Source organism: Tasmannia lanceolata, unplaced genomic scaffold (assembly GCF_043159265.1).
Source record: "Tasmannia lanceolata isolate RefF3 unplaced genomic scaffold, GAP_Taslan_0.1 ptg000018l, whole genome shotgun sequence".
Lineage (NCBI taxonomy): Eukaryota > Viridiplantae > Streptophyta > Magnoliopsida > Canellales > Winteraceae > Tasmannia > Tasmannia lanceolata.
In genome coordinates, this window is record NW_027518695.1 from 66,563,532 (window position 1) to 66,591,358 (window position 27,827).

Consider the following 27,827-nt stretch of genomic DNA (forward strand, 5'->3'; position numbering starts at 1 on the left):
TACAAAATTTGAATTGATAATATGCAATGCCAAAATCAAAAGGCATGATAGTTAATTCAACCATCATACAATATATTTGAAGCATGATGGTTAATTTACCAGAAAAATATCCATGAAATATCTGATACAGTATGGCACCAAATTGTGTTGACGCAATTCATGGGGCCTTTCAAATTTGGGCAACATAGGTTGAAAGTTGAGATCTATGGTTTGGAACTTGAATATCTGATGGGTGTACAAAAACCAGTTGGAACTTATTTGATATTTTGACAAGATTAAAAAGAACTTCTATAATATAAGTGGGAGCCAACTTCCAACACTTTACTAACATCAGATATACAAACAAAATGCCAAGGTAGGTAATGACTGATGAGACAATAAATAAATAAACTAATAATAACACAAACAATTAAGAATTCGATGAAAAAAACAACAATAATGAGAGAAGTAAATGGCTTAAAGTGACTTCCTGTTCTCCTTTCAGTTTGCTTACAACGGCATTGGAGGAAATATGATATCCTCCTTAGGCAAAAAAGTATAGAAAAGGCTACACTAAGGTATCTTTGTTTTATGTGTAGTCTTTTCTTGTTGCTGTGACCATGGTTTGAAATTTTGACCAAAATTTCAAACCATAAGTTTCGGATTTCGGTGGAGAGCGAAACCGAAATTTGTCGAAATCTGGAATTTCGCGAAATCCCAAAATTCGGCCGAAATTTTGGAATTTCGGTCAGATAATTTCGGCCAAAATTTCAAGAAAACCTTAAGTTCATAACCTTAAGTCCAAATTCCAGTAGCTTTATCAACCTAGGAAATGAGTTGATAATCCCATTTTTTTGTCCTGGTAACCCAATTTCGAATGTTGATTACTCCGTTTTCAGGGTATAGATAACCCTTTGCAGGAGAGCAACAACTAAATAGAGAAGAAAGAGCATGTCTATATCCAAAAAATTGTTTACGTATTTATGTTCCAATTACAACCATTCTCTACAAAATAACAACAAAAGTCATCACAATATCTGAGTACACTCAAAAAATTCAATTACAACTTCTCCTCGAGAGAAGCCCCCACTTTAGTATGCCCGTAACACACCCTTACACGAAGAAGGGAGCTTGGCAAGGTACCCCCAACCTACTGAGTATGGGTGCAGAAGGGCCAATAGCAGTTTGGTCAAATTGTTGTCTTACCACGGGAGGTTCTTTGCAACTTCTTCTATTGTGGCCTAGTCGTCGACATCGGGTGCATTTGTAATGTAATCCACCTTTCAATTCGCGATCTGTTCGCCTCGTACGCAGCCTTCCGGGTGGTCGCTTTGCAATCGGCGGTAATATTGTCATCAAGGATTCGGGATTTAATTCCCATTGGGTCCTATCTAGTGTCGGGTGCAAAACCTCAGCGTACGTATCCCAATATCTCTCTACATGAAATTATTCCTCGTAGTAATCTTACACATAGAATTCTGTGATGCCAATGGCTGCCAAGGCATGTCCGCACGGAAGTCCAAATCTTTGGAATGCATGACAACTACACGTGCGAAGTTGCAAGTTTACGCCATTTGTATGCTCAAGGGCAGTTACTTCACATTCATGAAGCACAACTCGATAAGCTGTATACTGGCGGCTCTCTTCCCTCGCTAATCTCATACGTTCTTCTGTGTAATGAGTCAACTTTGTTTGCCAACTACGACCCAATTTTTAATGCTTTTGAATGAAGTCAGTAGTCTGATGTCTAGTGTGCTTTACCAATGATGCAATATCAATCTTCTCGCATCCTTCAGGACAGCATGGAAACACTCCGATCTACTGGCAGTCAATACATCATACCTATCCCCCATAAAATAAAAACTAGCCCAGTGTTCCTTCGCAATGTCACTTATCCACTTGTGTGCACGTTCATTCCTCATCTTAATCTTCTCCATTGTTTCTCTGAACACACTCTCTCTCTCAAAGTCCGTACGGCTTTCCAAAATAATCTCTCAAGTAGAACATCTTTGAACTCATGCAATAACTATGATGAGAATTGAGAAATATATTAGGCACTTCCTGCAACAACCCCTTCTGTCGATCAGAGCATATGGTGAATACGTTCATCTCCGCTGCCAATACGTACTGCCTCAGCAACCCAAAAAACCACCCTGAACTATTTTTGTTCTCCGTCTCGACAACCCCAAATGCTAATGAATATAAACTGTTGTTACCATCGACCCCGATTGCAATCAATAAGATTCCTAGATACTTCCCTCGCAGATGTGTCCCATCAACCAAAATTATAGGTTTGAGTGTTCGATGAAAAGACCGTATGATGGGTCCAAATGTCCAAAATAAGGGAACAAATCTATCATCTCCCCTTGGTCGAAATCTTTGGCTCTAGAAACACGCAGATAGGTGCCGGGATTTCTTCTCATCATCTGAACTACAAGCGCAGGCAATATTTGGTAAGAGTCATCCACATTCCCACACTTAATCTCAAGTATGATGCTCATCGCGTTGTACGCTTTTCAATAGCTTATGGTTATACCCCAATGCATCTTGATATATTCTCATATGATCCTCGTCCTCACATCATCTGGGCGAGCGAATAAGCGTAAACATGTATGAGCAACCCAAGCTGCTATGACAAGAGGGTGATCATTGCCCCTTAATTGAGTTGTACACGTATGGTCAGGGACAAACGACTTCACTAACACACAAGTCATATGATTAGTACTCGTTATATGCTATTCGGAACCCTCTACCTTGCATCGAATGGCTTACTTCTTCGGTGTTGACTTTGACCTCACAAACATAAACCTTTGTCGAATAGCAAACTCTTTCTCAACCTTCTTGAAGTGTTGCATGTTAGAAAATATTGCACCAACCGTTAACTGCTCAAACTGAAGATTATTAGCATCTACATCATGGGCCCCAACAAACATCCCATCTGCTTCCATCGGCCGCTACTGTCAGTCAGAACCGGTTGATAACCCCCTCTGATATGAGAATCCGCACTGATAGGCTGACCGCATAAACTAACACCGATCTTTCCATGATCGTCATCCTCCTCCTCATCATCATCGTTATAGTAATCATCATCACTATCATCGTCATTATCATCATCATTTCTTTCTTTTTCTAAATCTAAACCCCTCACATAGAAACCATCTTCAAAAACATTACTGAAGTCCACTTCAAGATCTCCCACATTTTGGAAGTCATCGATACCTCCAGTAACATGGTTGGCATGCAAATCACTTGCCAATGTTTCATTTAAATCAATTTGAGACATGCATAGTTCGGCAATATATAATCAGGTTCGATCCATATGATTAATTCATAAATTGAAATATGAAAGTCTTGAAAGATTGCTAAAGAACTACAACACCTTAGGCCGGGTTCTGCTGGTTCACTTCCGATCTCTTCACTTACATATCTCCCATCAAATTCACTTTCGTAGTCTTTTTGCAAGTCCACTTCAAAACACGGACGTTTTTTGGACGGAATCGAAGTAGAAGGAATGCTACGATTAAGAGAGGGTCTACTAGTACAAAGATTGTTTGGGGAAAGCATTGGCGAATTCAAAGAATTAATACCATTGTCAATTATGCTCTTCGTTATGTATATCGTCACAAAATTGAACATGTATCTGTGAAACATCCTCAACATTGTTTGAAGGACATCATCATCATCGACGTCGATTAAAGTGACTATATATGGATTGACAACGTATCGACATTTTATCGATAGTAAAACCTGCCTTTCCATAACACCAATTCTTCTTTAGATTGCAGTTTGAAATTCGTCGAAATTGCTTCCGCGGCTGACCGATAACATTGTCTTCTTTCCTCCGACATATTCCTAAGAAACATCATCCTTCAAATCTCCTTCATAGTGTAAAAGAAGAGAAACCATTGTTTCAGACATTTTTCTAAAATTGTAAACAGGGGTTTTAAACAAAGTTTATCAAGTCTCTGAACGGGGTTATCAAGTGGTTGCTAAAAGGGGCTTTTCATCTGTCCTTGAGGGGTATTCAAGTGTACAATGGGTTATCAAGTTCATAAATGGGGTTATGGACTCTAAAGGAGGGTTTCACTACTTCAATGGGAGTTTGCAAGTCAGTACACAAGGTGGTATAAGGGATTATCAAGTACCTAATAGGGGTTTCAAGTCCGTACAAAGGATTCTATAAAGGATTATCAAGTAGCAAATTAGGGGTTTTCAACTCTCTACACAAGGGGGTTTTCAAGTACCTAAAGGTTTTATTGCGAAGTACATAAAAGGGGAATTACCAAGAATATACAAGGGCTTTTCAACCCTCTCCAACAAGGTTACCAAGCCTCTCCGGGGTTGTATCAAGTGTCAGAACAGGTTTATCAGGTAAATAAATGGGGGTTAGCAACAATAGATAAGGGATTATCAAGTGCAAAAAATTGTGATTCATGTACAAAAGGATTTACATAAACCATCTATATTCGGGTCATCAAACACTAGTAGCAACTCTATCAGCAGGGTACCAACTCTAGAAGTGGTTCAACTCACTTGTAGCAACTCTATAAGAACAGTTACAAAGGTAATAGAAGCACAAGCCCTAAGCTACCATTTTAAAAGGGTTATAAGACAGGGTTATCAAACACAATAAAGACAGGGTTATCACACACAACAAAGACAGGGTTCATACACAATAACGGTTATCAAACACATTAATAGAAGCGCAAACCCTAAGAGGGTAGATAAGCTACTAACCTTTACTTCCACTTAGTGGGTTTCATGCGTTAATGGGGAAATCTGCAGGAGATAGGCGGTAAAATTTGGTAGGTGAAAAGTAAGGGAGAGGAATTTCTACTCTAACTTGTTCTTTTTACCCTGAGGGGTATTTAGGTAAAAGGCCATGTAAAAAGAGGGTGTTTTGACCTCCGTTCACAAGGTTTCAAAAGGGTGTCACCCATCCACAATTTTATCATTTCCGTGTCACCCGTTGACAATTTTTTCTTATTAAAAAGCATAATTGTACCGTTGTAGGGGCGATGCACTTTCTATCTAGCATTATGAGGCTAGGAGAAATGACCTCCTCTTTTATTTAGATAATTCTAATGTCTGCCCCAAGTCTGCATTGTTTTCTAGGTTAAAAAATAATGAGATATAAGGGTAATTAAGAGTTTGGGTGTAAATCTAGAATTCTATTTAATTTTAATTTTAATTTTCATAATACCAACTATTCGTCTGTGTAGCGTACCCTCTTTGAAATAAAATTTTTATTTATAGCAAACGTTTTTTATAGACATACTACAATGTACTAGTAAATACACCAACTAACTGAATCCAAACTATTATTGTTCAGGCACCACAATTATGCTACTTGATAAAGCTTGGAAGGGAGGCGAGGGGTGAAGAGTACTTCTAGTGGAGTTGCTTTAGTAATTGATAAGCCTATACCTTCACTCATATCCACAGGCACATTTGAGGGGGTGACCATGTCGAAGCTATGAAGCAGACGAGCAAGCATCAAGTGCATGACATGGAAAGCTAACGACATCCCCGGACACGATCGCCTGCCCGACCCAAAAGGGATGTAATCAAAATCCTGACCCTTGAAATCCATATTAATGTGGCGGGTTAGAAATCTCTCAGGTCGGAAATCTACTGGGTCCGACCACACACGTGGATCATGGTGCACCTTCCACAGGTTCACAAATACTTGTGTACCTGCCGGGATGTGGAAACCACCAATGTAGCAATCGTCGATAGCCTCGTGGGGTATTGCCGTTGGGGCCGCAGGGTATAGGCGCATTGTTTCCTTGACAATAGCTTGGAGGTACACGAGGTCCTTGATATCCTGTTCGTCTACTTGTCTATTGTTTCCAACATGGAGGTCCAACTCGTCTTGTGCCCTTTTTAATACATGGGGATTGTTAAGCAACAAGGAAAGCATCCATGTTAGAGTGATCGACGTGGTGTCTGTGCCACCTATTATCAAAGTCTGCAAAAGATTGGCAATGGGAGGTCAATTCAGTAACAATTAAAATTACTTACAAGTTCAAATGAGCACACCACAAGAGAGAATGCAAATATTTTGGGCTATATGGATTAGTTTAATGCAAGTTGACATCCTATAAAGTCCGTTGTTGTTGTATTAAATATCAAGGGGTGACACCCTGGTTACGGAGGGCTGCACGAATGCCATATATATAAAATCTCGTAGACTGTAATGACATTAAATGAGTTTATATATATATATATATATATATATATAGAAGTCTGCGGGTACTTGTCTTTATTTTTCAAAAAGTATAGTGGAACCCACCTTGCTTGAAGATCCGACCCAACATAAATAAGTTGGCTCCAAAGTCCATCTCTCCCTTTGATCTATTGACTTTTATACTGTCACGTCCTACATCTGTATGGTCCAACACTTTAGAGATGATTTTTTGAGGCACAACATAATTAGGTGAGAGCCATCCAAGCTAACTTTATCTTTTAGATCATCTAGAAGCTGTTTGATGTTATCCAAGTGTTGGACGTATGAAAAGTGTGTTTTCTTGCCTATAGCCATTTTATAGGTAAAAGAGTCTATCAAGTCAAATTGTTTTAGAGTTTAACTAGAATTATGAAAGTGTGAAACAACTGGATGTTGCATTTGGCAACAATTTATTTATTAGAAGCTATTGTTATTAGCTTTTTTAGAGGAATGATGATAAGAAAAGAAGTGAAAGGAAAAAAAATGGTCCACTGTATCTTGTGTTCTTAGCTTCTAGAAAAAGCTTCTTTTATTCTCTTCTTGATTTGTATTTTTCTTCATAAAAATCAACGAAGTGGTATCTGAGCCTGATGGGGCCTAAAACCGCCAATCAAAGGGCGACCCGTGTCCTCAAACAATATACCCTAATTATCCCCGCAACAGGGGGCAATTAAAAGATTAACCCTAAAAGACAGGGGAAAAACTCACACCCTACCCAATCATGAGATGCCACCTGTCGAAGGGACAAAAGGGTAAATCAACTGCACCCACCTACTACAAATAGCCATCAAAAGCTCAAAGGTAAGGGGTCCAAAACCCAAGAAATCATTGTTCATTATTATTTTTCTACGGCCAGTAGATGATGTCATATACTGACTTAAGCATCGGAGGGCCCGTCCGGGGACTATCCCCCGAGTTGGCCTTCTGACCGGGCGCTACCTTGTGCAAGACTTATCTTAGTGCGTAGCCCCCCTTTATTGGATGATCAGACCAACATTCATTCCAAAAACCCAATCATAACTCGATCAAGTTTGCCTTTCCTGAACTGCTACCTCACATTAACTGTTTTTTGACCACGACAGTTTGGCGCCATCCGTGGGACTCGAACGAAAGGCTATCCCCAATCTCCCACATGGCAGGCAGGAAGAGCAACCGTGCGGGTTCAAGAAGAGGGTCTCACTCTCAACAACCACCTAGAGACCCCCCGCTTCCTAGCGCTCCTTCTAAGAGCAGACACCTAGCTTTCGAGGTTGTGGCTGAGGTTCGTTCAGAGGATCAGGGGCTAGAAGAACACATTAGAGCAGGTCAGGATTCTCACCAACCCTCCTCTGGTGCGTCCATGATCCCCAGAGCAGAGCGTGCAAAAGGAAGGAATGTCTCGCGAAGCCACGTAACTGTTCCAAATCCCATCCACAACGTCCAACCAATATTCCAGGCATAGTCGTGACCTGTCTCCTTCGGTGTGTAGAAACAAACGTAAAGAGTGATCTGCGTCGCCAAGCCGAAATCACCGACGAGACCGATCGAGATCGGTGAACCGACAGCCAGGACTAAAGAATATCTCAAGCCAGAGGAAGCTCCAAGAGAGGAAGAGGAGGTCCGAGAGTCGATCAGACTCCACTTCTAGCCCCCTGCAAGAACATAAAAGGTGCCCAGAGAGAAAAGAAGATAAAAAGGACAAGCGTGTAGAACACAAACTCGAGGAAATTGATCATCGAATCAAAGAGTTAGCCAGAGCCAATAAGAATCCCGACCTCAAGGCTTTCAATAACAAACCTCCATTCATAGAATACATCTTGAATGCAGCTACTCCCCGAGATTTCCAAATGCTGCCCATCTAGAGAACTTCACAACGATGATGTTGTTGCATAGGGTCTTAGACGGATTCTTATGCAGGGCATTCCCGACCACTCTGGTAGGTGCTGCCAGAGATTGATATGCAGCCCTAAAGCCGAACTCCATTAACTCATTCGAAGACCTCGGGGACAACTTGGTTCAGCACTTCATGAGCAGTCGTCGACCCAAGAAGATGGCCGCATCATTCATGGCGCTGAAGCAGGAACGTGATGAATCTTTGAGAGATTTTATACGCCGGTTCAACAAGGAAGCCTTGCAGATATCTAACTTGGACCCATCAGCAGCCGTAAATGCTTTGCTGTCAGGAGCCAAGTCAGATGACTTCAAACGATCAATAGCACAGAAGGCACCAACCACCGTAGCCAATCTAATTGCGAAGTCGGAAAAATACATCTCGGTGGAAGACAGTGGTTGCTCTGAATCATAGGCATGGTAGCCAATCAAACAGAAATGGACAAGCATCAAACCAAAAGCACAAGCGAGAGATGGGCCACCCCGAAAGGATAGAAGCCCACCTCGAAGAGAGGAGAGCTATACCCCGCTCAACACTTCTAGGGCGGAGTCTTAGTAGCCATAACGGATGAAGACTTCCTCAAATGGCCAGCCAAGATGTTGAGCAAAGGCAACAAGAGAGACAAAACCAAATACTGCAAATACCACAAGGACCATGGGCACGACACCAACGAGTGTCGACACTTGAAAGAGGAAATCGAACGGTTGATTAAGCGGGGGCATCTAAGAAAATATGAAAAGGATGGAGACCAAGACAGAAAAGAACCCAGAGCGCCCATTCTACCCAGAGGAGGAAGTCCTCAAAGGTCCTCGTCGAGGGAAGACGAGCAAAATCTCCAGCCCCGGCAAGTCCTCCAGGAATAAAGCCATCTTTTCAACGAGCTGGGGTCGTTACGACCATAGTTGGAGGGCCAACCGCTGGGGGTAGCTCCTCAGCTGCTCGAAAAGCTTATGTTGGCCAAGTCAACTCTGTTCATGTTCCTGACAAGAAGTTGAAAGTGGAGAACGTGATTTCATTCTCCGACCCTGATTTGAATGATGTTATCTTGCCACATAACGATGCACTGGTCATCACCATGCTGATCGCCAACTTTGAAACACCAAAGATTTTGGTCGACAATGGAAGCTCCGCCGATATCTTATACTATCACGCCCTCAAACAGTTAGGGATCAAGGACGATCTCCTAAAACCTTCCACCACATAGCTATATGGATTTGCTGGGGAGGTCGTCAAAGTGGTAGGATCCATAGAATTGCCTCTCCTCGTGGGGAATGCACCGCCGCGAGCCACAGCCATGATCGACTTCTTGATAGTAAACACCCCTTCCGTATACAACGCAATCTTGGGAAGACCAGGACAGAATCTGCTGAGTGCAATACCTTCAACTTATCACCAAAAGATGAAATTCATAACCCCGAGAGGGCCCGGCGAAGTAAAGGGCGACCAAACTCACTCTAGAAAATGCTATGCCACCGCTCTCAGGGGAAAGAGATCATCAGAATAAATGCCGATCAAAATGCTAGACCTCCGCAATGAAGCCCAAGGAATCGTCAATGAGGAAGCAGAAGAACTTGTTCAAATCACATTACACGAGGATCAAGCTGGAAAAACCGTGCAAATAGGATCGTCGTTAGATCCAATTTCTCAGGAGCAATGCTGATGTCTTCGCATGGACTCCGACCGATATGCCAGGCTTTGATCCAAAGGTCAGTGTCCACAAACTCAGCGTAGTCCCAACTTGTAAACCAATCAAGCAAAAGAAGAGACACTTCACCTCTGAGCGGCAAGCAGCTATCAAAGAAGAGGTTGTAAAGCTACTCCGAGCAGATTTCATTCAGGAAATCGAATATTCTGATTGGCTGGCCAATATGGTAATGGTGAAGAAATCCAATGGAAAGTGGAGGATCTGCATAGATTTCACCGATCTAAACAAGACCTATCCGAAAGACAGCTTCCGTCTCCCGAGGATTGACCAGCTTATTGACTCCACATCAGGCCACGAACTGCTAACCTTTATGGACGCTTTTTTCAAGATACAACCAGATTAGAATGTATGAGGCAGATATTCCAAAAACTTCCTTCGTAACCGATCAGGGGTTGTACTGCTATTGGGTGATGCCCTTTGGTCTCAAAAATCCTGGGGCCACTTATCAAAGGTTAGTCAACAAACTCTTTCGGAATCAGATTGGTAGAAACATGGAAGTATATGTAGATGACATGCTTGTCAAGAGCAAGAAGGTAGCCGATCATATCACAGACCTCGAAGAAGCATTCCAAGTCCTAAAGGAATACAAGATGAAGTTAAACCCAACAAAATGTGCCTTTGGAGTCTCAGTCAGCAAGTTTCTGGGATTCATGGTCAGCCAGAGGGCGATCGAGGCCAATCCAGAGAAATTTCGAGCTGTCATAGACTTGGCCCCTCCTGCTACAATCCGAGAAATACAAAACCTAATGGGAATGGTCGCAACGTTGCGTAGATTTGTATCAAAATTTGCAGAAAGATGTCTTCCATTCTTTCAAGCTATCAAGGGAATAAAGACCGCTCCTTGGACAGTCGAATGCCAAGCAGCATTTGAAGAGCTGAAACAATAACTCTCTTCGCCTCCATTACTCACTAAGCCCGAACCAGGAAAGGAATTGGTGATGTATCTATCAGTGAGCCCTGTAGCCTTATCGACAGTTTTGATTCGAGAAGATCATGGACAGCAAAAACCGATATACTACATCAGCAAAGTTTTGCACGAAGCTGAAACAAGATACACTCGAATGGAAAAACTAGCATATGCACTGGTAATGGCAGCAAGGAAGCTAAGGTCGTACTTCCAGGCACATACGATCAAAGTACTGACTGATCAACCACTAAGGCAGATTCTACACAAGCCCGACACATCCGGACAACTCATCAAATGGTCGGTAGAACTTACTGAGTTTGACATCAAGTACTTACCTCGGTCAGCGATAAAGGCTCAGGTCCTTGCTGATTTCATAGTAGAATGCACTCAACCCAGGCAATCAGAAGAAAAGCAAGAAAATCCTAAACAACTCTCAAGTGGGGATAACACAACTACACCTGAGAGGCAGGAACGTATGGACGGCGCGGAAAGCCTGCAATACCCTCCGGGCAGGTGTAGACACCCCATTTTGACCGGGCCCTGAGGTCCCTAAAAGTTGAGCTAAGGTCCCAAAGTCGAATAAAAGTCCTCAAGTTGAATAATATTTCGAGAAAATGTGCCCAAATGAGGAGAGTGTAATTATCAAAATATGGATGTGCCAATATCATTTTCCTAGAAGAAATGTACAAAAGAAGATAAAAATAAAAATAATAATTCATTCTTCTCCCATTCTTGCATACCCCCCCCCCCTCTAACGTAGAAAATACGCTAAAGAGGGTTGCCTATTAAAGAAAAAGGAGGCAAATATATCTTTTTCTTTGTAAAAGAAGGGGATAGTGGCAGGAGGGTAAAATACCTCATCCTTTGGGTGCTTTTGTAAAGTGGACATGGCTTTCTCTACAAGCCACATACATAGACCATTGGATTAAAGAGATGAGGTGTAGGGTCTAGATTAGTTAGAACATTCTAGGGTTTTAGGGTTTTTAAAATGGAATTGTTGTTGAGGAAGTAGATCAAGGGCTGAAAGCAACCAAGAGGGAATAAGCAATAAATGGATGGCTAGGATTAAAAAAGAAAAAAGAAAAAGAAATCCCTAAGTATAAAAATCAAAGAGAGCTTGTGCGAGAAGGGGAGGGGTCTCATTTTTTCGTTAGCTGCAAAAAAAAGATAGAGAGGGAGAAAGCTTGAGCTGCTGCCTCCACCACCACCTCTCCCAACTCCGGCCAATCCACGCTCGTCCTCTTCTTCACAGCCCCATCCATCAAACCCTCTTCAACCACCATCTCCCTCCCGTACCAGCAACCCACCACCCAAACCCACCTGAACCAGAACCCATCTCCGGTCAGCCACCTCTCTTGCCGTCGGCAAGCCCCCATCCACACCACCTCCTTCTTCTCTAACCCCTAACCTCCATTACATCCCTCACAAAATCCATCACCGAACACTAACCCAACTTTGTCTTCTCCGGCGAGATTCCGATCGGAATCCGGCCAAGCTTCGGCTATTTTCCAGCTCCTTCTTCTTCCCTCACCCAAATCATTTCCTTAAACCCATTTCCACCATCTTCACCATCAAAACCCATTTCGAAAAACCCAAAAACCCAGCCACCACCTTCTTCCACCTCCGGCCACTCCTCCGGCCAAGCCTCCTCCACAGCCGCCCACCTCCATCGGCCGCAACCTCCACCTCTGCAAACCCGAGCCACCATCAAAACCCATTTCGAAAAACCCAAAAACCCAGCCACCACCTTCTTCCACCTCCGGCCACTCCTCCTGCCAAGCCTCCTCCACAGCCGCTCACCTCCATCGGCCGCAACCTCCACCTCTGCAAATCCGAGCCACCATCAAAACCCATTTCGAAAAACCCAAAAACCCAACCACCGCACCCCATCCAAACCATTTCCACCTCCTCCGGCAAGCCACCATCTTCTCCACCCTCTCTACATCCACCATTCGCCCAACCACCACCTCCACTCCCATCAAGAATCTCAACCATCATCTTCTTCCCCGGCAAACACCGCCGGAATCCGGCACCCATTCTACCCAAACCCTCTCTCAAAACCCATTTCCGAAAACCCAAATCCACTGATCTCCCCCCCATCTAGCTTCTTCATTTTATTTTTTATTTTTTCTCTCTCACATACACAGAGAGAGAGGAGTAGAGAGAAGAAAATCCTTCTTCTCCGGCGATTGGTGCCGGAATCCGGCACTGTGGGACCCAATCCCGCAAGAGGGGTGGGGCGCGAGCCGCCACGCTCTCTCTTGGTCTCTCGTACCTACGCGAATGGCGTGTGTTTTTTATTATTGATTTTAATTACCCAACCAAGCAGGCAGAAACCAAGCCATAGGGTGTAAACAAACGTGCAACCCAATACCCATAAGGGCAGGGGTAAGCCGCCGAGCTTAGCAAGGTGTTATTTAATTCATCTTTTCCGTGAACTTGGGATCACTAAGGCAATCCGAATTCCACGCAAAAAAGAATGACAGAGTCGCCACCTAGATGAGGGATCTAGGACTCATAATTGACCAGAAATCTAGACTCGTTACCTGGTTACAAGAATGGAAGGTATGGGGAGTCACCACCACATGCACCATTCCTGCCCGATAATCGGTCTTCAATTCCAAAAGTTAACTCTTTTGAATTTATTTTAAATGGCTCATTTAACTCTATATTAATGTGCGAACTATGTGACATGCATCCTAAGATCTAATTTCAATGTAATTCCTAAATGTGTATCTTGATTTTCTTAATTTGTTTGAATTCCATCAAGTGAAAGTTCTCCTAAACTTCTAATTTCATGGAAAGTCCTAAGTGATTTAATTACTTTTAATTTAAGGATTAATGTACAAAACCCCACTTATGTGTGGAGCCGACTCGTGATTGGTATGCCATCAAGCATCCAAGCTACCTACGTACCCAAGCCTCACTGGGATCAGAGTCGACGTAGTTCGGTGCACCTAAGCTAAGCTAAGCTACTTATGCCTAACTCATCTAGGACACCGATCTAGACTGGATTGACTGTTTCAACAGTTTTAAGAGAAGTTATTTAATTCAAGTTGAAGATTTTATTATCCTAGGACTTCATCTAAGATGCTATATGATCCTATCTAAGTGCAAGTTGTCTCTTAGACTAATGCAGGTTAACCTACGTCCTAGGTAACTAGGCTTGTCCTATGAGAAAAGAGGGTAACTAGTGTAACTAGATCTATGGCACGGTTGCTATCCATAGCAAACGCCCGTGATGAGGCTGGACTCCTAACTCTAGAACTCCCTAAAACTTAGGACACAACATGACACAAGTGTTCCTAAATGGGGCTCTAATGGTTCCTACGATGGAAACCGCAATCCAACGGTTCCGAAAGACATTAGGTAAATTGATTCAAGTTGTTGAAGTTAATGATTTTCAAATTTCAGGGATTTTTGGTTCCTAAACATCTAAGGAATACCAAAGGCTCTATGGTTCGCAAGCTTCAGCCTTGAATCGCATCCTCGTGCGCTCTTCCCTTGCGCAATTTAATACTTAAGTTATAGCACCTTATTGCCTGGCATATTTCTCAGGATTTCCGTGGACAGTAGACCTCAGAGCCAATAACATGCTATAATTTAAATACTCAAATTGTCAAGGATCAATTGCAATTGGGATACGATTATGGATGCGATCTCGTCATCTAAATTATCCTAGCATAGCCATTTTACAAGGAAAATCTAAGACTCCTAAGATTTCTGTTTCAGCGGCTTAAGGAATGAATACGTGACAGAAATTTAAGGTTCCATGGAAGTTTTCATAATAATTTTGGTTAATTTCAATTTTTAATAGATTTTATCAATTTCAGATCACACAAATGATTTTACAAATGAACTCATTGCAAACAAATTTGAAATAAATTGAAATTTCTACAGTAACAAGATAGGATGAATATAGCTTACTCAAAAACTTTATAGATTTTAATATTAATTTGCTATTAATTTCTGATTTTTTAAAATCCAAATCAGATTATGGATTAAGACAGTAACCTATATCATATCAATTTTAAATTACCCCAAACTTTTACAGAATAAAGATATAAATGATTAAAGCTTACTGAAAAATTTGCATGAATTATCATTAAGATTAGATATCAATGTCTAATTTTTCAAAATTCAAATCAGATTATAAATTAACACAATAACCTATAGCATATCAATTTCATATCAACTTAAACTCTTACAGTATAAAGATAATCATGAGATTAGACTACTATATGACTTCCATGAATTTTTATAACGATTTGATGCCCATTTAAATTCACACAAAAATCAGATAAAACCAAAGAATTACTTAAAAAGCAAACCTAATGGTATCCTAAAATCAAATGAAAAATTCCAGTAGATATATAATAGATTATAGAATTTATTATCAAAATTTCAAAACTTAAAACTTAAATCACCTCCATAAAATTGGTTTTTAAATATAAGAGATCAATTTGTTTCCTACGCTTTAAAACCCGTTTATTAAAATAAATTGTAGAACCTTATCAAATCTTTGCAAAATTAGTTGAAAATATTTCTCTAACATTACAGTAACCAAATTTACTGGTTTGTAAAGAACAATTTTGAAAATATATTAATTTATTAATAAAAACAATTATGGCACGTAAAACGGGGAAGCGATTAGAAAACAGTAGAAACCATATTTTTTTGAAATATTTTTCAATGGAAACTTCTATTTATTATTAGGCTTTAATTCTGGAAAGTTTCATCAATTTTTAAAATGATTTGGTATTTATTAAAAATAGCCAAATTTTAAAATAATTAATAATCCGATTAAACAAACTCCAAAAAATATGAAAATTTTTGGGTGATCTAAAAACCTTGTAAAACTACTGAAAACAAACTTTCACTAAATTTGAACATGATTTGATTTACTTTTGGCTCCATTCATCAAGAAATAACCCTTTTCGGGGTTATTCTTTGAAAAATAGAATGAAAAATAAAACGGCCGAACCTCGGTTGGAAATTAAGTTTCCAGTAGTATTTTATTTTATAGAAATCCCAAAAAATATCATTTTTTAAAGAAACCCACGTTTTCTAACACTTTCTTTGATAATCCGATTGAAATCCATATTAAATAAAAAATGAAAGAAAATCATTATTAAATGGAGGAAGTTTAATTTTTTTGTGAAATTTTGAATTTTGAAAACTTATAATCTATATTATAACATACTGAAATTTCAAGAAAAAATTCATTGATTTGATCTAGCAAAAGTAAAACCCTAGCATGCTTTTCTACTTTTGATATTACAAAGATAAAGATCCTACCGTTGATCGCGCTCCTTGTCTCTAGGGTGCGTAGATCCGAGGTATACGCTTTGTCGCACCCTTTTATATGATGAAGAAGACCCAAAGAACACCCCAAAGATCCTTGATCTGTGATTTGTTGAAGAAGAAAAAGGAATTCAAGAATTTCTTTTGTGAAGAACACTTGAGAGATATGAGTACACTTCAAGAGAGAAAAGAAAAAAAAATTTCTTGGGAGGAGAGAGAAAATGGACGAATTTGGATTTTTTTACTCTTTTTTAGATTCTTTGCTTTGATTTTTATACAAAAAAAGTTAGGATTAAGAGAGAAATAGTAATTTCCAATGTGAGAGCTCCCTTTTTTGGCTTGTTTCCAATTTTTCCTTCTTGCTTTCTTTCTTTCTTGTTTCCAAATTGGATTTGATTCCAATCTTAATTTCTTGTCAATCAAGACATGTTATTCTCATTCCACATTGCTTCTTTGGAAGAAAACCTTTTTAAGCAATCATTCCTCTTTTCCTTCTTTCCTTCTTTTCATTTTTTATTCTTTTTATTTTTCTTTTAACAAATATGATGTCACCATTGTGACATCATCAAGGTTGGGTGCTCAACTCATGTGGGTCAACCATGTGGGCCGCCCACCATGGTGGTTGACCCATATGGGTGAACCCACATGAGCTTCATCTTTGCGGGCTTTAGCCCAATGGGCCATTTCACACAGGTTTCGGGTTTTTCCGTAAAAAATCAATAAAATCTTTCTAAATTCAACATTCTATATATGGACCCAACCCATTTGACATTTATGGTGCATCCATCACACATGATCGGACCATCTTTTTTGGGAAATAACTTTTCGGACCAAAATGCCCCTACTTGACTGTTAGACATCCAAATGCGACCAAAATACCCTCAGATTGGTTCAAGGGGAAAAATTAAAAATGGAAAGTCTTTGTGGTCAAACTTCAAAAATAGAAACTTTTAAAATTGGGTCCTTTCGGTGAGCAATATTAAACAGAATCATTTGGTATCCCCTGAAAATACCCAAAATGCCCTCAACACTTAGAATTTCCAAATTAAGCAAAACTCCTGAGAAATTCTAAATTTAGCAGGTTTTTCAAAATTCAGGAAATCATTCATAATCTCTCAGACATATTTCGGGGATCAAAAGAAATACACAGAAAAAGACCAAATTACCCCGAGGTGCTAGAATTTGGCGAGACTAGGGAAAACCCTGAGAAATTCTAAAAACAGCAGATTTTCGAAAATTTATGAACGGACTCAAGATTTCTTAGACACAACTTAGGGACCAAATATGATATGTTTGGAAATGTCTAAAATACTCCCGAAGTGCAAGACTAAGAGAAAATCTTGAGAGATCTAAATTTAGCAGGTTTCCCAAAACTTACGAAATTACTCATAATCCATCAGCCGTACCCTCGAGATGGTTTTGGACATATGAGAAATGATTGAAATATCCATAAGATAATGAAAATGTGGAAGCCCCATGAGTTTCTAAAAATAGCAGATTTTTCAAAATTTATAAAATCACTCAAGATTTCTTAAATATAACTCGGGGGTCAAACGAGACACATCGGGAATGACCAAAATACCCCTGCAGTGCAAAATAGGCAAAAATGAGGGAAACCTTGAAAATTCTAAAAATGGCAAGTTTTTTCATTTGCTTGGCAACTTGAACTTTCATCTTCCAGAGGCCAAAGGAACCCCCTAGAGACCTTCAGGATCGCGAATTAACTTCAAAACTCCCATAATGAAATGAAATCTACCCTAAAATGCATGTATGCCTAATCTAATGCTGAATACGGATTCAAAACTCGATGATACTACCAAATCTTTTGCTTTTTAAAGCGTAGCAAAATGGGGGTGTCTACAAGCACCCATTCCATCTCCGGTCGTCCACCATCTTCTTCTTCCTATCGTCATTCCCACCACCACCATCACAACCTCTCTCCACCACCAGCCACCTTCATCTCCGATCACCTTTCCAAACCCCTTTTCCAAGCCACCACCACACCTTCTTCTCAGACTTTGGGGTATTCAAAAAAAAAAAAAGAAGTGGAGGAAAATACCGAGAGAGAGAGAACACAAGAAGGGAGGGAATTGCAGAGGGAGAACAAGAAAGAGGTCGAGAAAATTTTTTTTTCAGAGTAGTTCTTGTAAAAATATATATATATATATAACATATATATGTAAAAAAAACAAAAGGAAAGACCTTGAGGGTAGGAAACCCTTGCTGATCGGCAGAGAAGGATAGAAAGAGGAGAGCAGAGAAGGAAAGGTAAGAATTCGATTCATTCTTTTTATTTCTAGCATAGTTTTCTATTGTCTCTTCTCTTGTGTGAATGATTGATTGATTTCTGTTTCATCTTCTAGTCTCCCCAAATCTCAGCTCCTTAATCCCCTTTTCAGTCTTAGAAGTGCTTGTTGATTTGCTACTCTTTCTCTTTATTTTCACCTGAGAGCCCTCTTTCTGTAATTTGAGAGCGAATCAGTAGCCTGATCTCGCTTGATTTCCCTGAAAACCAAAATTTATCTTTGCTAAAATGGCTGAAAACTTAGCATTAATGTGTAGAGATTCATTTTCTATATATATGGAGAGCTTGTTTACTTTTAAGTTTTTGGAAACAGGACAAATTTTCACCCCAAAATTTTCTTATAATGTTTTGAAAGTTATTACATTCTTCATTAAAAAGGATTTTCTTGTTGTCAATAATCTATATCATCGAATTGATTGGGAGAAGGATATTGGGTATCAGAAATGATTGTCAGAGGTGGTGGTTCTAAATTCTTGCATGTGTGTTGCCTGTTGAACTACCCGAAGGAGAGGATAAGGTTGTAGTCTCGTTTACTAGTTCTAATCCTATCGTAGTATTGGATTTTTGAGGTGTACAATGGGGTGGCAATAATCAATTAATCTTTGGTTCTTGGCCTGTATTGATTTTTGTAAGTCAGTGTGTCTATGTTCGAAAGGCAAATGCATATCTGCAGGGGACTAGGATATTTGATTATCGATTCTGATTTCACCCTTCCTATTGACCGTTATTCATGTTGTGCCTATTTGGAGCCATGGGTGGCATAGGATGAGACTCAGAATTTTTTGCTACGACTCCATTTCCTCTCTTTCCAAAATTGTCCTTTAGTTTAAGTCGAGATTTCTTACAGTTTTGGGATTCCTATCAGTTTTAGGGGCTTATTCATTAATCTTAGGGGCTTTCCCTCGGGTCAGGCTATGACGGAATGCTTCTTGAGCCAACCCCTTTCTTTCCTGCCTTAGAGTTTTCGCAGGTTAAGGGATTTCTTCCTCTTTAGAGTCTGTCATAGAGAGTTTAGGAGTCTGTCCTATCCCTTTTAAAATTCATCAGTCTGTCCTACCTCTATAGAATATAGGATTCTGTCCAACTTTCATAGAGTTTAGGATTCCGTCCTTCCATCTTTTAGAGTCAATCTTTCAGGAGTCTGTCCTATCATCATAGGGGTTAGGATTCGGTCCATCCTCTCATCAAGTCATGTGATTTTTATCCACTCTCGCAAGGTATAGGATGCTGTCCAACCCTTGCAGAGTCGTGATTCTGTTCATTTCCCCCGCAAAGCATAGGATGCTGTCCAACCTTTGCGGGACATCAGGAGTCTATCCTACCCTTATGATGATAGGATTCTGTCCTCCTGTGTCAAAATTCAAAACACTTCAAAAACATCTAAAAAAACCAAAAAATCTCAAAAATCTCGAGTCATTAGGAGTAGTTAGGAAAATCTTGTCCGAACTACGGATGGCTTAATCCCTAGCTGAGGGGTACGTAGGCAGCTCAGGCTTGCAGCTGGCATCCTGAGTTCAGTCACAACTTTCATAACTTCAAAAACTTCCCTAAGCCTCAAAACCTTTCAAACTTCCCCAACATACAAACATTCTTCAAAATAACCTTACCAACCATTTTTAAAAGATCTTCCCATAGAGTTAGGAGTCTGTCCTAGGCGTTTGGGGTGTCTTAGAGTTAGGAGTCTATCCTGTTTGTGTTGATATGCTGCGTCTTGTTGTGTGAGTGTCCCTAGAGTTAGGAGGCCTCGAGTCGTGGTCGGTTAGACACTTAGTCGAGCTGATGGCTAGACTAGAATGCGCATAGATAGCCCATGGTTTTCCTTAGGATACACAGCCTAGTCACACATAGGGTGTAGGGCCCACCTGCATTAGTTAGGGCATACAGGGAGTCGTAAAAATTACAATTCACTTGAACTTAAGTAATCACAAGAAGCTTTAAAAACTAGTCAGGTCTAGTTGATCGAGTCTGGGGTAGCGGTCCTAGAGGGTTAGGCATTGTAGTTTAGCATAGATCGCCGAACTACGTTGACTCTGATTCTTCCCGAGGCCGGGATACGTAGTGCAGCCAGGATGGATGGCCATCTTGGTCCGAGTCAAGTATCACCTTAGAGTTTAGGGTTTGTCGTGTCGAGTCATGGGTTGTGCTGTATGTTTTGCTGTGTTTTCTTACTTTCATGTACAGATCCTATACCTTTAGCTGTAGCATGCATGTGTTTGTCCACCAGAACTTAGACACCAATTAGGCATGACACTCATAACCTAGCTATTCTTAGGTGGCATGTCTTTCATTTCTTTTTGTGTGTGCTTATGATTCATCTCCGAGACATGCATGATTAGATAGACGTTATCTCGGGGATATTCGTTCCCATTTCGCATGATTTTCGCCCAAAACTCTTCAAAGTTAATAATAAATAGCATAAGAGACCAGGTGCTTGCACTTGGGCGAATTGGGGGCGCCTAACCCCTTCCCCATTCGTCATCAGGCACGGACCTTTTGTATCTCTGGTTATCTGTTGCGACAGAGCACAGCATGGGATCCAGGGCCTACTTCCTTGGATGACGACTCTTTCTTTGTTTAAGGTACGCCTCGAATCCGGGCTAGTCCCCGAATCGGGAGGTATCTCACTTTGCATCGCCACTCATACTGTGAGGGGCACTCTTTCTAGAGTTCCTTGGCGGAGCTCTCCTTCACGTGGATGATCCTGAGACTCGTCTAGGGGGCACGTCCCCCCGCCTCTCTCGGATCGGGGTCCACAGCAGGGATAACACAACTACCCCTAGGGGCAAGGGCATGGAAAAGAAGCACCAAACCTCAAAAAATCTATTGGTCCAGGCGATGGCGATGGGTAAGATCCGAACAATATTTGGGAACTCTATGTAGACGGCTCCTCCAATGCACAAGAAAGTGGAGATGGCCTCATCTTGACAGGACCGGATAACTTTATCGCTGAATACACCATCCGGTTCGGATTCCGCACGTTCAACAACGAGGCAGAATATGAAGCATTGATAGCAGGAATGACTCTAGCAGTTCAGGTACATGCAGATCAACTCAAGGCCTTCAGCGATTCGAAGTTGGTCGTCAGTCAAGTGAAGGGCGAGTTTGAAGCAAGGGACTCAAGAGTGGCTAAATATTTGGCCAGAGTCCAACATATCGTGAAACAGTTTCGAAGTTTTGAGATAGAGCGCATCCCTCGAGAAGAAAATGTGAAGGCGGACGCATTATCCTGACTAGTAGCATCGGGATACCTGGCATTCGGCAGCATATGTGTTGAACACTTGAAGAAGGCCTCCATCGAAACAGCGTTCGAAGAGTTAAGGCAGATAGAATGGGAACCGTGCTGGATGGATGAAATCATCCAATATCTCCAAGACAGGAAACTCCCAGAAGATAAGAAAGAAGCACGAACAGTGATGCAGAGAGCATCTCGTTTCACCTATGATGGCAAAAACCTGTACAAGAGATCCTACACACGGCCCTATCTGAAATGCCTCCACCCCGTCGATGCTACATACTCCCTACGAGAAGTACATGAGGGAGTTTGTGGCGAACACCTCGGACGAAAAGCACTGATTCGGAAGATCCTTCTGAGGGGATTGTATTGGCTCACTCTCAGGAAGGACACCATGGATCTTGTTAAAAAGTGCAACAAGTGCCAAAAGTTTGCTCCTACATCCGATCAACCAGGAGCACCTCTGGCTCCCATCACCAGTCCGATACCAATTGCGATGTGGGGCATGGACCCTTTCCTAGGACACAGAACCACTTCATTATTGAAATATTTATAATAGATCGGCCCATCCTTCTGAAGGAACTCCTCGAGAGCTCTAGCGGTTGCCTCGTCCCCCCCAACAACTCAGGCTTCTTGCTCATCATCTTCGTATCTACGAGCAACCACATTAAGGGAACCTCCCATCTCTTCGCTTGACCAGGGTTGTTTAAACTCACATAAAAGAACCTATTTTTCCAACCATGGATCAAGGTTGGTAAATCAACTATGAACTTCACATTAGCACGCTGACTAATGTACACCCAGCTATCCGAGCGATTCCTAGTGAGGTTACAACACCTACGGAACACATCCGGTGAAGGATCTCTCTCCAACTTCTCCTTCATCACATACATGAAGACAACTATAATCCTCCATGAGTTCGGGGCCACTTGGGATGGAGCTAAACCATAAAAACGTAACACCTCCGCCATGAAAGGATGATTGGGAAATCTAAACCCGGCCTTAAGGGAATCCTCATAGATGCACACGTCCACGTTTTCGTTGGGAGCACGGTCGCTTGCTTCTGCCGGTCGTAAGCTGAACCGCTCAGGGATGCAAAACCTGTCTCTAATGAAGTCTAACCTAGACTCTGCTAGTGTACTGGACTCCTTAAGGGCCGCCTTATGATGTTTAATATCAGCATCCATCTGCCTCTCTGCAATAACCTCAACAATCTTGTCCATGGCGGACGAACTTGAAGCCCCCCGCACACTGCTTCTTAGCTCAACATCTGAATCATGATCCGTTCCCTCATCAAGAGGGGAAATGACCGGATCGGGGGAAACACTCAGATCTAAGATAGGATCGTCATCCACGATATCTACTTCCTGATCTCTAACAGCAACATAAGGACCAGGAATTCTTCCCCTAGGACTCTGATCAGCCATAGTCTGGCCACTAGGAACCCTAGAAGTAGATCTGGCCCTCTTAGAGGATCTAGACCTAGAACTACTACCGGATGAAGAAGATCCCTCCGAGGATGAACCAGAGCCAGACTCGACATGGGTATTTGTACTATATGACTACTAGACATGGACGAAAAGCACAAAAACGAAAGAACTAAGCAAGACAAGGGAGAAGTTACCGATCAGAATACCCCAAACTCAGGAAGAACAAACACAGCCGATATGAACACCATAGCAACAGCAAGAGGCTGAGTGAAAGAATGAAGAAATGAAAAGGATCTCCCCCTTTTTTATAGCCAAAAGCTACACTAACAACTCTTCACATTTTCCAACGCCACAATGCCACGTGTCCCACAATGCCAGAGACCATTAATGGCTGGCTTGGTTCACAAAAAGTCACTTCGTTTCACCTCCCCCACGCAGAAAAGGACAAAAAATTACTCAGCAGAGTAGTTTGTCAAGGCCACTAAACGACAAAAATCCGATCGTCGTTGGCCGATCAGAATATGGCGTAAGGCCACTAAACGACAAAAATCGAATCATCCTTGGCCGAACAGGATATGGCGCAAGGCCACTAAACGACAAAAATCGAATCGTCCTTGACCGATCAGGATATGGCGCAAGGCCGTTAAACGACAAAAGTCCGATCGTCGTTGGCTGGTGAGAATATGGCACAAGGCCACTAAACGACAAAAAATCAGATCATCCTTAGCAATCAGAATAAGGCGCAAAGCCGCTAAATGACAAAAATCCGATCGTCGTTGACCAGTCAGAATATGGCGCAAGGCCACTAAACGATAAAAATCGAATCGTCCTTGGCCGATCAGAATATGGCACAAGGCCACTAAACGACAAAAATCGGATCGTCCTTAGCCGATCAGGATATGGTGTAAGGCCACTAAACGACAAAAATCAGATCGTCCTTGGCCGATCAAGATATGGCGCAAAGCCCCTAAATGACAAAAATCCGATCGTCGTTGGCCGATCAGAATATGGCGTAAGGCCACTAAACAACAAAAATCAGATCGTCCTTGGCAGATCAGGATATGGCGCAAGGCCACTAAACGACAAAAATACGATCTTCATTGGACAATCAGAATACAGCACAAAGCCGCAACCTGACAAAGATCTTATCATCCTTGAATGATCTGAATGTGGCGCAGAGTTATCGTACTATTAGAATCTAATCGTCCATAGTCGATCCCACCGTGTGATCGTCCAAAGCTGATCCGAACCTCCGAAGAGGCACAACTCCCGACTGAATTCATCTTTCAACTTCCCCAGGCCATAAACAAGACCTAAGGAACTGGGAGCATCTGATGGGGCCTAAAATCGATTGTCCAATCAAAGGGCAACACGTGTCCTCAAACAATATACCCTAATTACCCCCGCAGCAGGGGCAATTAAAAGATTAACCCTAAAAGACAGAAGGGAAAACTCACACCCTACCCAATCATGGGATGCCACCTGTCGAAGGGAGAAAAGGATAAATCAACTGCACCCACCTACTATAAATAGCCATCAAAGGCTCAAAGGTAAGGGGTCCAAAACCCAAGAAATCACTGTTCATTACTATTTTTGTACAGCCTATAGATGATGTCATATACTGACTTAAGTTCGGAGGGCCCGTCCGGGGACTATCCCCCTGGTTGGCCTTCTGACCGGGCACTACCTTGTGCAGGACTCATCTTAGGACGGAGCCCCCCTTTATTGGACGATCAGACCAACATTCAGTCCAAAAACCCAATCATAACTCGATCAGGTTTGCCTTTCCTGAACTGCTCTGAAAGGCCTGGGGGGTTTTCAACAAAGCAAAGAGCCCCGGGACGTTTTCAAGAGAAGCGAGCAAACACGGATTGGGTAAATTTGCAGCATGGTTGGTAAAAATCTGAAGATGAAAGAACAGGAGAAATGTAAAAATCTGCCTTCTTTATAAAACCAAAATCTACTAAAAATCAACCACCATCTAACTATTGTCACTGAAAAAGTATAACTCAGGTGTAATAGAGGGTATGGAAACATGTCAATTAATCCCGTGCGATGTAATCACAAAGAGATAAGAGATGCAAGGAGAGCCACTCCCTGTGTGCACAATGTGATCCGTCTAGATAAGATCATCGAGCCAAAACATCAGAACGTTAATGGACATGATTAGGGCACAATGATTTGTGTCCATTGCATCCATATCCTAATTATTTTTTATCGTGACCTAGGTGTAGGAACAACATGGGTTCCAAATTCAAATAATTGGTGCCCATATATGAAAAAAAAAAACCCTTCATATTTATAAGGGTATTTCAGTAACATTAAAAATTATAATAAAAAACACAAACAGCATTTCTTTTTCACACATTATATTTTGATGATTATTTCAGTCTCTCTTACTCCCTCTTTCCTCTCCTAACCCTATGCCCTAATCGTGTACCATGTAAGAAGGACCCATGACATTCCAATGGATGGTCCAATTAGAAATGGATGGTGACACGGACTCAGAAAGTAGGATCCCAGAAGCCCTCCGAACCAATAAAATCCAACTTATAAGGGATCCAAATGGATCGTTACCTAGACATGCGTGAGTCCGATCTGAAGGGTGTTTGTCAACCCTAGCTTGATGCTATCCTTGAGCACATAGGAAGAATTATGTGTGTCGGATGCCTAATTTAATGAGTGGCAATATGTTGACTTGGGTGTCTTGAATTCAACCTGGAAGTGGCCCGCCCTGTTATTTGAGTTCAGCCCAGTTTGGGTAAGCTTGTTTTGACCCACTTTGTATAAGGGGTTTTATGGCTTATTTTCGTATTCGGATTTTGAAGAGGGTTATGAGCTTAGAAAAAGAGCGAAGGGTGTACAATAATACATACACAAGCAAACACATGAAGACACAAAGATTCACGTGGTTCAGCATAAAGCCTACATCCATAGCAGATGCGATGAGAAAAACCAGTTTAGTAAACAGGTTGCTTCCGAAAGGTTTTTTCACAACCCAATACCATAACTCAAATGAAAAACTACAAAATAAAAGTTGTGGCTTAGTAGACATCATTACCTGGCACATTGCCTTAATGACCGTATCAACATCATAGCCGGGAAATTGGGCACCTTCTAGGATTGATAGCATCACATCCATGAAGTCTTTATCACGTTCAGCTTCGCCGGAGAGTTTCTTCCGGCGATGCTCCTCCAGGAAACTTACAAGGAAAGAATCAAGTTCCTTAGCAATCTTCTTCATGACTCTCAAGTGCCCTTGCAAATCCATCCACTCGAGAAAAGGAAGTGCATCCGACACTTCAAAGACCCCAAGCAGATGCACCAATTGATCGATTGCGTTCTGAAATCGCCTCGCATCATGGTCGTTGTCGGAAGCGTCATCCCTGAAATATCGTTTTCCGGCAATCATCATGACCACTACATTGAAAGTAAAGTCTCCGAACCATCGCTTCATATCAACTTTCACTGGATTCTGATTGTTCTTCACCCAGAGTTTATTTAACTCTTTAATGCATAAATCAACTTCAGTGACTCGGATATTCTTGAGCAACTCAAGTCTGCGGTTGGATAGAAGCTCGAGGGTGGCAATCTTGCGATTCTCACGCCAATAGGGCCCGTATGGTGCGAGGCCAAAGAAGGCATGATCGTAGGCCATGTACTTGGCAGCTGCACTTCTGGGGCGACTAGCAAGAACCTTGTCATTGGTAGTGAAGCACTCTCTTGCGAGCTCTGGACTACTCACAACAAGTACGCGACGCATTCCAAGGCGTATCATGAAGGCTGGGCCGTACTTATCTGCCATGTCTCCAAATGTTCGAAACAGTGGCTTGTGGCCTCCGAGGAGATGGAGGTGGCCTATTATAGGCCATGCTCCAGCTGGTTGAGGAGCTTCCTTGCTCTTACTCTTGTTAGCCTTGGTCCTTGCCATCCATAGATAGTAGAAAATAACAAAGGCAATAAACCCAGTAAGAGCTTGCAGTGGGAGAAGAAAATCCATAGCTGGGTGAAAGATTAACGGACAGGGAAAGAAAATATGTTCATTTTTTAGGTGTACGGTTATATCACATTAGAAGATAAGAATCATAGACGAAGATGTGGCTATGGTTCAGGTCTTGAAAAACAGTACATAAACATGTGGTGGCTCTGTTTTGTCACTGTCGGGTGAAAGATTAACGGGGAGGGAAAGAAAATATGTTCATTTTTTAGGTGTACGGTTATATCACATTGGAAGATAAGAATCATAGACGAAGATGTGGCTATGGTTCAGGTCTTGAAAAACAGTACATAAACATGTGGTGGCTCTGTTTTGTCACTGTCGGGTCAAAGATTAACGGGGAGGGCAAGAAAATATGTTCATTTGTTAGGTGGGTTATATGGTTATATCCATGGTTTAAAATTTCGGTTTCGGTAACAGTTTCGGACCCCACCAAAAACCGAAATTTCGGCCCGAAATTTGGTAATTTGGTTCCAAATTCCGGACCGAAATTCCAAAATCTCAGCCAAAATTTTGTAACACTTTAAAAAAAAAATGTCATTAAACCGAAATTTCTGACCGAAATTAGCGAAATTTGGTAAATGGCGAAAAATTGAATTTTGGAAATTTTCGATTTCGGTCCCCACCAGTATCCGAAATTTCAGACTTCGGTCTAAATTTAAAACCAATGGTTATATCACATTGGAAGGTAAGAATCATAGACGAAGATGTGGCTATGGTTCAGGTGTAGAAAAACAGTGCATTAACATGTGGTTGCTCTGTTTTATCAGTGTTGAGTAAACACTCAAAACTAAAAGCAAGATAATGACGCCCTTTTACGACTTGGTTTTTTCAACTTGATTTTATAGAGTATCTTTCAAAAGCTAAGT

At 41.5% G+C, this 27,827-nt stretch overlaps 1 protein-coding gene across 1 annotated transcript; it reads right to left on the minus strand.

Moving 5' to 3' along the window:
* Positions 1-5,208: 5,208 nt before the first annotated feature.
* Positions 5,209-27,123, minus strand: LOC143849707 (xanthotoxin 5-hydroxylase CYP82C4-like). The gene is made up of 2 exons (XM_077358864.1): positions 26,023-27,123; positions 5,209-5,950 (listed from the first exon to the last, which is right to left on the minus strand). Exons 1-2 carry the CDS (start codon positions 26,959-26,961, stop codon positions 5,321-5,323), a joined length of 1,569 nt encoding a protein of 522 aa, XP_077214979.1. The 5' UTR covers positions 26,962-27,123; the 3' UTR covers positions 5,209-5,320.
* Between the last annotated feature and the right edge of the window lie 704 nt (positions 27,124-27,827).

What these genes read in the sequence shown, in the direction of transcription:
- LOC143849707 (XM_077358864.1), bottom strand. Translation starts at nt 26,961, where the DNA reads ATGGATTTTCTTCTCCCACTGCAAGCTCTTACTGGGTTTATTGCCTTT. An exon ending in TCATTAAGGCAATGTGCCAG is followed by an intron (nt 5,951 to 26,022) that starts GTAATGATGTCT and finishes AATCTTTTGCAG; the next exon opens with ACTTTGATAATAGGTGGCAC.